Source organism: Hibiscus syriacus, unplaced genomic scaffold (assembly GCF_006381635.1).
Source record: "Hibiscus syriacus cultivar Baekdansim isolate YM2019G1 unplaced genomic scaffold, ASM638163v2 tig00110319_pilon, whole genome shotgun sequence".
Lineage (NCBI taxonomy): Eukaryota > Viridiplantae > Streptophyta > Magnoliopsida > Malvales > Malvaceae > Hibiscus > Hibiscus syriacus.
The window spans coordinates 2,323,277-2,336,318 of NW_024062678.1; the positions used below are offsets into that span (position 1 = coordinate 2,323,277).

General features: G+C 35.5%; 1 protein-coding gene and 1 pseudogene across 3 annotated transcripts; one reads left to right on the forward strand and one right to left on the reverse strand.

The window, feature by feature from the left end:
• The first annotated feature begins 1,567 nt into the window (after positions 1 to 1,567).
• LOC120117358 lies at positions 1,568 to 4,151 on the forward strand (annotated as a pseudogene).
• Positions 4,152 to 4,825: 674 nt separating this feature from the next.
• On the reverse strand, positions 4,826 to 11,247 carry LOC120117355 (mitogen-activated protein kinase kinase kinase YODA-like). 3 transcript variants are annotated; one of them, XM_039137640.1, is made up of 13 exons: positions 11,140 to 11,247; positions 10,015 to 10,176; positions 9,368 to 9,975; positions 8,531 to 9,256; positions 8,155 to 8,242; positions 7,927 to 7,989; positions 7,615 to 7,775; positions 7,412 to 7,487; positions 7,066 to 7,125; positions 6,871 to 6,978; positions 6,420 to 6,659; positions 6,216 to 6,307; positions 4,826 to 5,565 (listed from the first exon to the last, which is right to left on the reverse strand). In XM_039137640.1, the coding sequence occupies exons 3-13, from the start codon at positions 9,916 to 9,918 to the stop codon at positions 5,073 to 5,075; spliced, it is 2,658 nt and encodes an 885-aa protein (XP_038993571.1). In that variant the 5' UTR covers positions 9,919 to 9,975; positions 10,015 to 10,176; positions 11,140 to 11,247; the 3' UTR covers positions 4,826 to 5,072. The 3 variants fall into 3 exon arrangements, with proteins under 3 accessions (XP_038993571.1, XP_038993570.1, XP_038993573.1); XM_039137639.1 differs by having other exon boundaries at positions 10,015 to 10,186; positions 11,140 to 11,235; XM_039137642.1 differs by having other exon boundaries at positions 10,015 to 10,186; positions 11,130 to 11,195.
• Positions 11,248 to 13,042: the final 1,795 nt, after the last annotated feature.

Genomic DNA, 13,042 nt, shown 5'->3' on the forward strand with positions numbered 1-13,042 from the left:
AATTGACTTGTTCGATAATTACCCCTAAATATATTAGGTCAAATCAAATATGAAAAACAACAAATTTAAAAATCTTCTATCATCAAGAGAATGATTGCACACATGTACACACATATTAGTGAACATAAGTCGCAAATGAGCCTAAAATACAATCGATTAATATAAGATTAAAAAACTGTTGTAATCAGAGATAATTGAAAATTTCATAAAGTGTGTAACTCTTTAAAGTAAATTGAATAACATTTTATGTTGAAATCGAAAATATTATATTCTCCGTAACAAAACATATATAAATTGCATAACTATTCTTGTTGTAACCTAAAAAGTTATCGTCAAGAAACATACGTAACATTATATAACTGAAATTATTACTAATTGTATAATTTAGAACAGATAGAGTAATATTCTAGTTTAAAATCGTTGCAATATAACAATTTTTTTTGTAACCGAATGATATACTTTTTATAATAGATAATGTAACATTTTAGATTAAACCATAAATTAACCTTATATTTTTCCCGACGCATGTTATGTCCAATTCGGAAAAACATTAGAATCATGAAAACATGGGAAAAGGAGGATTGATTTACGTACCAAAACAGCCTCAATTTCGTCATTGGAAAACAGGCGTTGGGCTGAACAGAAGCTTTCCCTCCAATGGTTGCCGGAGCCTTGTAACTATAGAAGACTGTTAGATCATTATCATCGGATATCGTAGAATCTACAATCAAGAATCTACAAAGTTTCGTTTCCAATTAAAAGTTTTAATCTTTGTTGCACAAGTACGGCAACTCAATGCCGTTTCAAATACCTAATACGTCTTTGAGATAGGTACAAGAAGGGTATATGTGAAAATCGTCTCATGTTGAAAGGATATTGATAGAATTAATTGAATATATTGGAGATATTTTCAAAGACGTATCAGAGACACATTTAGCCTTCATATTCAGTTAAAAATAATTAAGGAAAAGGATCTTTAGCTGTTAAAAAATCAGTTTACTTACATTTGTTCACTAAATTCAATTTGATCCACAATTCTCGTGGAAACAAGAAAGTAGACCATCCCTCAAAGCTCAAGCATTAAACTAGGTTTTAATCCGGTTATAGCCAGCAGACGCCTGAACCCAGCAACTCACTTGGTGGTTCAAGCTGAGAACTGGAACACTCCGGACTTGTCTACTCCATATTTGAAGAACCCCTCAAAGGACTCGATGCATTTCTGAATCTCTGACGGAGAACCAAGTTCTTATGGTCAACAATGAAGGGAAGTCAAACAGCCCATCAAAGTGGCAGTCTCGTCTCGTGTGGTAAAATGATAGCAGGTCATTAGTTTTTCATTTTCCCGATAATTACTATTAATATCGAATGATTAATTTATTATAAATCAATGATATCAATCACCAAATCATTAGTTTTAAAAATAAAAACTCAAATACAGGGACCATTTATGTAGTTAATCCAGAAATACCATATAAGAATTCGAAGATATGTATCTTTATAAATTAAACTCTCGAAGTTGAAAAAAGGAAAAAGAAGAAAATCTTACTACTTTCTACTAAATCGATTAGCATTCATCCTGCCCACCCGTCGATCTTCATTGTACCTGGAAACTGTTGTGCCAAAGAAAACATGTGGCTCTTTAGCTGGAAAGGAGCATCTAGTTTCTCCGCATATTCTACGGCAGAGGACATTACTCAAGGGATTGATGGAACTGGTCTCACTGCCATTGTTACAGGTTTTTAGTCCTTTTCTTAGATTTTTGTCTTCTGCCTCATTTAACTGCCATTTTCTTAATTTAAACTTCTCTTTGATAGGGAGACAGCTTTGGGGAATCATTTCAAAAAAAAATTCAAGTCTGTAGAAAGAAAAAGAAATGAACTTTTTGTTCCCTGGTGAACTTAATCCCCGGCTGTAAGCTTCCCATATTTACTAAACTTGTTGATGATCTTTTTGCGTTTGAGGTTGCGTATATTTTTTTCTGGGTTTTGGATATATTCACATAAATTTTCAGTAATTTATAAAAAATTTGAGTAGAGAAATGGAAAGATGGATTTTTTTTTTTCATTCCTTTGGTGTTTTAGTAGGATAGATGGAAAATATGATTCTATTCATTGCTTGCTTTATAGAATTGAAAAATGAGAGTTAGAAAATGAAGTTTTTGAAAACTACATCATTTTGAACTTATACCTTTCACATTTTCTTTCCTACTAACTACACTCAAAGTTTATTTTCTTTCCACTTTTCCACTCAACCAAACACACCCTTAGTGTTTGACATTCTAGAGGACACCTTCCTGAAAGAAGAATGGGAAGAAAATAGAGAGAAAGCATCCAACTTCTTGCTTGACAAATTTGCATTCATTAATTATTACCACTGCAGCCTTTATAATGGTGTTTTGATGTTTTTCTGCTCTTTTACTTGCATATCCTTAGTGCTTATATGAGTTCATTTCAGGAGTATCGAGTGGTATTGGCGTAGAGACAGCACGCGTCCTTGCATTTCGGGGTGTCCATGTGGTTATGGCAGTAAGAAATGTGGATGTAGGTAGGAATGTGAAAGAAACAATACTTGAAGAAATAAATGGTGCTAAGATCGATGTGATGGAATTAGATCTTAGCTCAATGGCATCAGTAAGGAAATTCGCATCGGAATTCCAATCTTCTAATTTCCCCCTTAATATCCTAATGTAAGGATTAAACTGCTGCAAGTTCAACCATTTATGGCATCGTTCTTCTATTTTCTGCACAATTGTTCGTGTGCATTTACGGTCTTTTCTGAATTAACAAGTAGCCTTTTGCACTTATTATTGCTTCTGTTATTTACTTTTTCGTTTTCTTTTGCCAATTACTATTTCCTTGAGCTCATGCTTGTGAGTGTGAAAACTAATAGTTTCTTTCTTTGCTTGAAAGTAACAATGCAGGGGTTATGGCTACTCCATTCATTCTATCACTTGACAACGTAGAACTGCAGTTTGCAACCAACCATTTAGGTTAATATATTTCATATAACTATGTTATATGTAATAATGTGTTGACAATAAGTAAATTATTGCAATTCCTTTGAATTGCAAATTAGCTTGTGATGTCTGTCTTCCTGAATGTCAAATCTAATGAGATATACTAACTATTTTCCAGGTCATTTTCTTCTTACAAACCTTTTGTTGGATTTTATGAAACGTACTGCACGAGAAAGCAAAAGAGAAGGGAGGATTGTTAATTTATCTTCAGAGGGTCACCGGATTGCATATCGTGAGGGAATTCGCTTTGATCAAATCAATGATGAATCAGGGTAAAACTGATGAGAGGCTTCACCGATTTGATCCCCTTAGGAATGTAAAATATTGGACGAATACTTCCCTAAATGCTCGATCATTTCTTTCTCATTTTTCTTGTTGACTTGCAGATACTTCTCTTGGTTTGCTTATGGAAATCAAAGCTTGCTAACATATTGCACACTAACGAGCTTGCGAGGCGACTAAAGGTACAAAATTTGGTAAATTTCTGTTTGATGTACAACCTGTGCAATCCAATGCATTTTACAAGTTCGGCATCTTATACACCATTAACATGCCGAGTGGGTTCAAATCTTTGAATGCTTTTCATTTTTCTCGATATAAGCAGGAAGAGGGAGTGGAGATTACAGCAAATTCACTTCATCCTGGATCGATTATTATGACCAATCTCATGCGCCACCAAACAGTAATCCTTCGAATCATTTTCGATCTAGTTGTTTTTGCCATCCGAAGACAGTCTCAGTATATTGAAAGTTAAAAATAAGTTGATTACTTAGCCGATGTATTGCCTTGATGCAGCCGTTGGACAGATGGTTGGCAAATACTTCCTCAAAAGTATTCCACAGGTAGTGCTCTTTATGAATGGTGATGAGATTTATTACTGTAAAAAGGTTGTCCTTGCCACAGAGCTCAGTTGCATATTGATTACTTTTTGATACGGTTGCAGGGTGCTGCAACTACATGCTATGTGGCATTACATCCGCAAGTAAAAAGTTTTAGCGGAGAGTATTTCATGGACAGCAACATAAGCCAACCAAGTTTTCAGGGTAAAGATGAAGACCTGGCAAAAGGACTGGGACTTCAGCTTGTCCTTAACCAATCCCAGGTAGTTTCTTGAGAAAGTCTTCTGGGGGAGGAGTTGCAGGCAAGGATGAACTGAAGGGGGACAAGTGGAGACAGTTTTCTTGACAATTTTAAGTTCTCATATATTTTAGATTTTTTTCTATATTTTCTATTGATAATATATTTTCGCCCTTAAAAATTTTATAATTTTGTCTTCTATCATAAAATTCTGCATTTGTCCCTAGATGCATACCAACTTTATCTTTGAAATCCAAAATGTATGACTACAACCCAATGCTCAAGTTGACAAATAATCTATGGCAGGCTAGCAAATTTTCAACAGAGTTCATTTCCCAGTTTTGGAATGTAAATACAAGTCAAATTAGAGTTCAACAAATTACATAGATGCATCAATATCAACAGCCAGAATTAAGTTTTTGGCTGAGTTGTTACATCTGATGGTAAAAAAGAAAAAAGAGAAATAAAATTACCAAAACCAGTCTTGGCTTGATTTCCATAAGTCATCCTGACAAAAGCCTAGAATTGGGTTTGGTTCCCCGCCTTCTGTACATAATTTTAATACCCAACCACTGTTCTTAGACCTGTAAAAATGTAGAGGGAAAAATTGCAAAAGAATAGCTCTTCTAACTATATGTGTTTCTTGGGTGTAATAAATGTACAGTTCTGTTTACGCTAGCTGATGCAAATTGTTGTCGGGAACTGCTTAAGTCGATCCTTATGAATGAACTATGCCTCCATTCTGCGCAGTCTACTACTCTCAAGTGACAATAGAATGCCTACTATGATGGTGAAATACATGCCAAAAGTGTCTTCGACACCATTGGCGATTTCATGAATGCAGCTAATATCCAGCCTCCAAGAACATCAGCTAATATATTCTGTTAAAACTTCCATAAAGAAGCATGTATCATCTCCAAGGAAAGTTGAACTTGTGCCCCTAATTTTTAGGAATGAAACCTGAGATTTCTGGAGCAAACTAGATTCCTCCATTTCGACCTAGCATCGATGAACCTGGATTAAGGTCCAGCACTGGTTTCAGCTTCATATGGTCCCTCAAAAGTTGTTGAGACACATGATCACCCAGGACTGGCCGTCCATACTGTTTTCCAAAAGCACCCGTATCTGATGAAATTGTTTCTTGAGAAACATTAGAAGCTTGTAAAATCCCTTGAAACATGTCAGGCTTGGGTTCTTGATAAGGGTTGCTAGCATTTGCATAGAAATTATTTTGGGTCCTTGGGATTATTCCAATACCTTCATGCAAATAGGTCATTGGCTGATTTTGGTGATGAAATGGAATGGCACCACTACCACCAGTAAGAGGAGTGGATGAACCAGAGAGAGCATGAGGGCTTGATATAGGAGAGGGGGACATCCTTCCACTAAAATTTTGCGGTGACCTTGGATGTAGTATAGGACTGCCACTGGGAGATACTGGGCACGACATGTTCCTTGGCGTATGAGCATCACTGCAATGTAGCATAAAAAATTATATGATAAGAATCATGATAACACCAGAAGATCATGATCAGATATAGTTGACATGTCAAAACCTTGGTAGCGGTTGCGTTTTCTCTAAATGCAATTGCAAAAATAGATAGAATTCAATACACCAAGAATCCCCGGGGGGTTAAAGACCAAAGGGCTTGGCAGAAAAAAAGACCTTAGTTGCATGTCATCAATCTATAATCATTCATGAAAACACAGTACAACATCTAATAACATGCATTATGATGGGAAAAGAGTATCGTTAGAATCAAATTAAAAACAGTGATCTATATATTGATTGGATGCTGACCCATCTATGACTACTATCATGTTAATGCCAAGGAAGTGGTAGCTGAAAATGCAGTTTCTTATGTTAACTTCCCCCATATATTGTTCTCATTGTTCAAGAAATTTAGATAGCACATGTCAGCAATTTTGCTAGTTCTTTTAAAAGTAGAGCTATTTTGAGCTCAAAGCAACCAAAGGCCCTCTGTCTACTCAAAGTTTGTATGCAGCATAGCCACTCATATGCACATTTACAGCACACTGAGGCATCCATGTCTAAGCTGCACCTATAAAGTACCAGCTGTATACATGAGTGAACAAGTGCATCCATGTTAGAGAGAAAGACCTGGATCCTGATCCTGTTTTCAAAGCTCTGCATGGAAGGCTAGCTGTCCCTTCTGAATCTATGCAAGGAAAATTTCTGACATTTCCAATTCCCTAATGAGAAATTCAAAAGCAGAATGCAACAGTCAGCAATGTCAGTAAAAACCTGAACAGATACTAATGATCAACAAAATCTAAAATGTGAAACTTGTAATTATGTCAATACCAGCGTTCTCATTGCATTTGTAACTGAAAGTGATGGATCTGATGCATCAGCGCTAAAAATAGATCTTTCTAGTGGTGCCGCATTTTTCACAAAAGGATGCTCTAGAAGCCAAGCTGCTGAAGGGCGATGTAACGGGTTTCTTTGTAAACACTGCCTCACAAAATCCTTTCCCTCATCTGAAAGACTATCAGGAATTGCTGGAAGTTCTTTACTGTTGCCAATTTTGAACATAGCAGCAACCTTTGAAGTAGTACAAAAAAGAATGAAAATAAGAGATTGAGACATTTTCACGAGGCAGACAATGTTCTTCATTAGAAAGGAATGTGATGCACTAGGATGCCAAGGGGGAAAAATACTTCTGTATTAGTGATGACACTTATTATTATTATTATTATTTTTTGAAGTATCAGGCAAATTCCAAATTCATGCCTGCGTATTTAAATTCACTTACCCCTTCATACTGGCTCCAAGGCGGCTTTGTGGTAGCCATCTCCAAGACAGTGCACCCAAGGCTCCATATATCAACAGCTAAGTTACATCCATTTGAGTTCTTTATAACCTGAAACACGAAATGGAATAAACAATATCAACAAAAATCAACAAAGAAAATATGACCTTGGAATAGACACTATAAAACCATGTAGACCTCAGGTGCCATCCAATAGGGGCTTCCTTTGAATGATAGCGGACAAGATGACCCCGTAATCTGCAAGTTATTTCAGATAACCAACATAAGCATCTAGAGACAAGCAATTTGAGCAATTGTGCATTAAGTATCCTAACAAATAAGCAGTAAATTGCAGGTATTACTTTTTCTTACTAGGATTAGGATAGTAGGATTATTGTAAGAAATGACTCAGGAATTTAAATTAATTAAGATAAAATTATATGCGAGGATCTATTTTGGTTAAACCAAACAGCATATGTATGACTTCCTTTTAATTTTATATGTAAGACCATTCATTATGAAATTATAGATAAAGTGCTCTTACATGCTTTGCCATCCCAAAATCAGCCAGTTTCACACGTCCATTGGGGTCAACCAGTATGTTTGCACCTTTAATGTCTCTGAAAATATTGCACAAAATAGCAAATGACACTCCAGCGTGATTGACACATTGGAGTGAATCCCAACGTGAAGTCCAAAGTATAACTAGAAAATAAATTCCAAAGTATAACTAGAAAATAAACTCACCTATGAACAGTATTTTTAGCATGCAAGTAAGCCAGCCCAGACAAAATTTGTTGAGTATAATTTCGAATGGCACTTTCACCAAATGGGCCATACTCTTGAAGAAGTTTATAGATGGAGCCACCAGAAACATACTCCAAGTATATGTAAAGTTTATCATCTACCTGTTCATGAAATAAAAAGATATACAACTGAATTAGAATAAACCAACCGCTCAAATTGATCTATTTATATTTAACATGAACTAAAGATGACAAAACAATCACATGAATGACCCTTTTACAAGGCCTTAAAATCAAAACAACAAATACTCACAGTTTCATATCCATAATATTGCACTATATTTGGATGTTGTAAGTGACTGAGCAGCATAATTTCCTGCCAAAACACAAACCATTAGTATAAAGATCACCTAAAATTATTAACACAAAAATAAAATTAGAACTTAAATGAACATCCGGGGAATACATTTATGTTCTTAAAACCATTATTTCCAGCAAATGTCTTTTTAGTAATTAAAAATTCTAAAAGAAAAAGACATGCCTGTCCCAACTGCTGTGCGCTTTCCTTTGATTTCGCATCATCGGAGAACAAGGTCACTTCCTTCATTGCACACATCTCCCCGCTTTCACTAATGCAAGAGAAAGAAAGCCAAGAAAAAGATGAAGAGAAAAAACAATTGAAGCATGAAAATAGCAAGAAAAAATTGCAAAAATCTATCTATATATATAAACCACCACTTGGGAAAACAAGAAGATCAATAACTTTGAACCAGGAATGTCCATATTCAAATTTGATGATAAAGTTAACAAGCATTTATCCAAGCTCAGACATTATAATTAGAAAAATAGCTGGGAGCAATCTCACATATAATCATATAAAGATAAAGTTGTGGCAAGCAATAATCCTTTTGACACACCTGTTAAAACCAAGATAGACATGTCCAAATGTACCCCTCCCCAGCAATCGTCCTTTCTTCCATCGAGAGCAAGGGCTTGTTGGGTTTTCTGCCCTACCAGGACTTCGGGGTAACGATGGAGATGCTGCTGCAGAATACCCAGGAGAAAACTGGCAAGTATTAGATATTGTTATTGGGGGAAGAGGCAACCTATGGCTTTGCTGTTTCCCATCATCAGGTCGACTTGTAGGTGACTCAGTGGCAGCCCCTGTTGCTCGTGGATGCAAAGGAGTGACAGCACCACTGTGTATTCTAGAGCTGGGACCAGGGCTTGTCATTCTAGGACTAGGTATAGGAGAACACTCAGGGCTACACCTGCTTTGCGGCCAAAGCAACTGTCCAGACATATTTCCACCAACAGAATTATGGCCTGAACCTGGACTAGAGCAGTGCCCGGATCCCAGGAAAACTATATCAGAGAAAGGCTTTCCTGTGCCTAGACCAGAGTTCCAAGCTTGCTCAAGACCAAATGCTCTCATTGGACTTCTAGAAGGACTTGACATTGAGCTGTCCAGGGCACTAGAGAAAGCACCACGTTGAGGAATCTGTAAATTCTGAACACGACTGTTCGCCGATCCTCGCTTAGGTGATGTGGACAGGTACTGATTGTTAAAAGATAAATTAGCTGGTTTCAGTGTCTCTTTGGTGTCCTGATTGACAATAGGCAACTGATCCATGTGCTTTGTGCTTACATAAAAATTAAAATGATAGTTGATCAGGGATGACATATAAGAACTGAAAGGAGGCTAGTTCATAGACACTATAAGTTTAAATGATATCATATCAGTTAAAACTCACCCAGATGGACTGTTCGCTGCAGTTCTCTGTCCATTCTCATAATCAGAAGTTAGGGGGCTACGGGAATCAGACGGGTCATCACTATCAATAGAGCTATCACTAGAAATAGAAGCAGTAGCAAAATCTCCCTCACCATCTACACGATCCAGTTTCTTAGCAAATTGTCCAGGTTCCGGCAAGGGTAGAAACAGAGATGACTTTGAGCCTCTGTCAAATCCTGGTCTTATTGATGCATTCATTCCAGAATTAGTACGTAAAACATTAGCATGATGCCCTGAAGGAAGAGGAAGTGGTTGAGCATAAGGCCTTTCTACAAAACTTTGACAACGTGATACTTGCAGGGAGGGTGATGGTGATCGTGACGGGACTCGAGAGAGAGATCCCCTTTCCGAAACAGCAGCAGTACGGCTTCTTCGAGAACCCCCTGATCTGCTAGTGGATTTTTCATCAGATGTGATCTTAAGCATACGATTCATAGTATAGATTAAACTCTCCTTGCTTGTTTTCTTTTTGTCTTCTTTAGAGGAAGACTTTCCCCACCATGGAGGCATATTGACGTATTACAGGAAAAATTCAGAGCACAAGATCCCCTTCTTAGTTACAATTGCCTGCCGCTAACTTTGACACCAGAGATCATTTACAATTACCACCAACTTCGAAACCAGTGATCATACTTGCCGCTAAGACATTAAACTTCAACCAAATCCATTGAATTTTTCCTTAACATGATTATGTTGCAAGCACAAAGACGGGAAATAAATTTGTGCTTGCCAATTAAAGCATGTTGCAATCTCTAAAAATACATCATCCTGTAAGAACCTGTATAAAAGCTTCATCATGTACCTCTAGCAAAGGAAGTAGCAAAAGATAATAAAACATAAACAAGGATTATACTAAATATACAGGTAGGAAGTTAATGATAACATACAAGCAGTACACAGACAGCACAATTTCAGAATGTGCTCGTCCGAAAAAATCTTAGGATGTTTAAAAATTTCCGCCATTAAATTTTTCCTTTAAAAGCATCCATACAAGCTGCATTAATTTCAATTTAACATCTAAAAGTCATAACTTTGAATTTATTGGCTAACTAATCATTGGTCCACATTCCTAGATAGACAATTTAGTCCAAAACTACTTCTAAAGTTGTAATTAATCAACATAGCATTTCAGCTCAATTTTACAGCTAAAAATAGAGCAGCTATTGAACTATTTGCACAAACAAAGAAGGGGACCTTGTCACTCAATTTATTAATACCAAAACAGATCCAAGATTCGGATGCCCATTTTTGCACCTAAAGTGAGATATGAACTCAATCTCAAAAACCCAAAACGCAGTTTTTCAAGCTGGGTCTACAAATTAAACCAACTCATATATCCAAATAAAGGGGAGCGGAGCGGAGGGGCAAACGAATTCACAACAATTCGCAAAAGATAAGAGGTTAAAATCTGACAAATTCTACCAAAAAACAACTCAAATCAAAATCCCTTCTCTAAATTCATCACAACCTAAAAAAATGAACAATAGCTCACAAGTTAATATAATAAAAAGTGGTTAAAATGAAGAAAGAAACGCTCAAATTACATTCTACACGCCAGAAAACGAGTAACCCTCGCTTCACCAGTTCCAAACTTGAACAGAACAAACAAATCAAATGCTGAAAACCACCAGAAATCATCAAGATACTCCAAATGTTTAGCTCAAAACACCCAAAAAGAAAACTTGAGAAATAAAAACAAAATAAATGAGCAAAAAACAAACCATTCCTTACAAGTGAAGGGTGGGTATAGCCCGTATAAAATAAGTGTCAGTTTTCAGAGCGAAAGCTCATAAGGCTCTAAAATGAATGAAAGAGGGAAGAAAGCAAATGAGAGAGAGAGAGAGAGAGAGAGAGAGAGAGTTTTTTTAATAAATTATTTTTTTAGTGAGCAAAATAATAGAGTGCTGTCTTTGTGCGTTTAAATCAGAACCTTAAAATTTATATATTTTTTATTTTATTAATATAAAATAATATTTATTCCAAAAATTCTTACTTATCTAATAACATATCTTTATAGATGTTATTCATAAATCCAATTTTTTTTTTAAAAAAAATCGTCTTGTCGGACGTAACTGAAAAATTAAATTATAAAATATGGAAATCTTCTTACATATATTTCGACGCATAATAATGGCCGTTGGATTTACCTTTGTTTGACAACAAGTTCATGATTTCCGTCAAGCTCTTGATGTAGAAATGGGGTGTATTGTGGCTATCGTGGTAATGGATGCGGTGGAGTGATTACCCTCCCTTTTTTTTAATCCATTTAAACGGCAACTTACTTGAAAAATATTCCCACGATCATTTATCCCATATGCTTTACGCAATTAGGTGTCTTTTTTCCCCAATTGAATATCCCTTGTATTTTTTTTGTTCAATAAATATTTGAGAATTAATTCAATAAATGGATTAAAATTGAATTGAAAAAGCAACATTAAATTAATTTAGTAAATATACCAAAATTAAATTAACTAATAGAGTAAAAGCGAAATCGAAATGAACAATTATAAAATCCTAATTTTTCAATTAAACATATAAATTATTAATTAGAAAGAAATCCAATTGTTGTGATTGGATGATTTCATATTTCATAACTCACATTAACATCTTTTTATAAATGGAATGAATTATCAAAAAAATTACTACAAAATACAAGAGTATATTAAAAAAGTCCCAGACTATACAAAAGAATGAATTAATCGAATCAACTATATCTATGCACTTTCTAACACTCTTAATTCTGCTTTGAAAAATGGTGAAAAGAAGTACATCTAAGATGTTTATTATGTATCTGCTTTGAAAAGCAATATCATCATTCTTGGTCAACTCCTGAAAAAGGATATGAAGTACATATGAAAAATTCGCTCGTTTGCCATCAAAAATAAAGAATGAGAATTGATAGCCCAGGTTGATATAACTCAAAATTGTATCTTTACAATTAATATCGAGTCGGGAGAAGACAAGTGCATGAAGATCACGATCAAAGATGATTCATGGTTATGACATCTATGATATGTGCATCTTGGATTTTCGAGCTTGAAGCTATTATCAAAAGCAAGCATGGTGAAAGGACTGTAAGAGATCAACCCTCCAAATCAATTATGTGAGGCTTGCATTAAATGAAAGCAACGTAAACAAATCTTTGAAGTTGGTAGATCTTGGCGTGCCCGAAGACTGTTGGAGATAGTACATACATATATAGCTGATCCTTTTGACATACCATCGCTTGGCGGTAACATGTACTACTTAACTTTTATTAATGACTTTAGAAGAAAATTTTAGATATATATTTTGAAAGAAAAGTCAAAAGAGTTGGAAAAATTGAAAGAATTTAAAGTAATGACGGAAAAGCAAAGCGGCCAATATTTAAAAATACTCAGATCATATAGATGATGCAAATATATATCAAATTTATTTGAGGGCTTTTGTAAAGAGCATGACATCATCCATAAACTAACAGTTAGATACACGCCACAATAAAATGAAGTTGTAAAAGGGAAGAACCACACAATCCTTGACATGGCAAGAAGCAAGATAAAAGGTAAACACCTACCGAGAAATTTTTGGGTCGAAGCAGTATGATGTGCAGTTTACCTGCTAAACTGATGTCCAACAAAAGTGTGAAGTATATGAC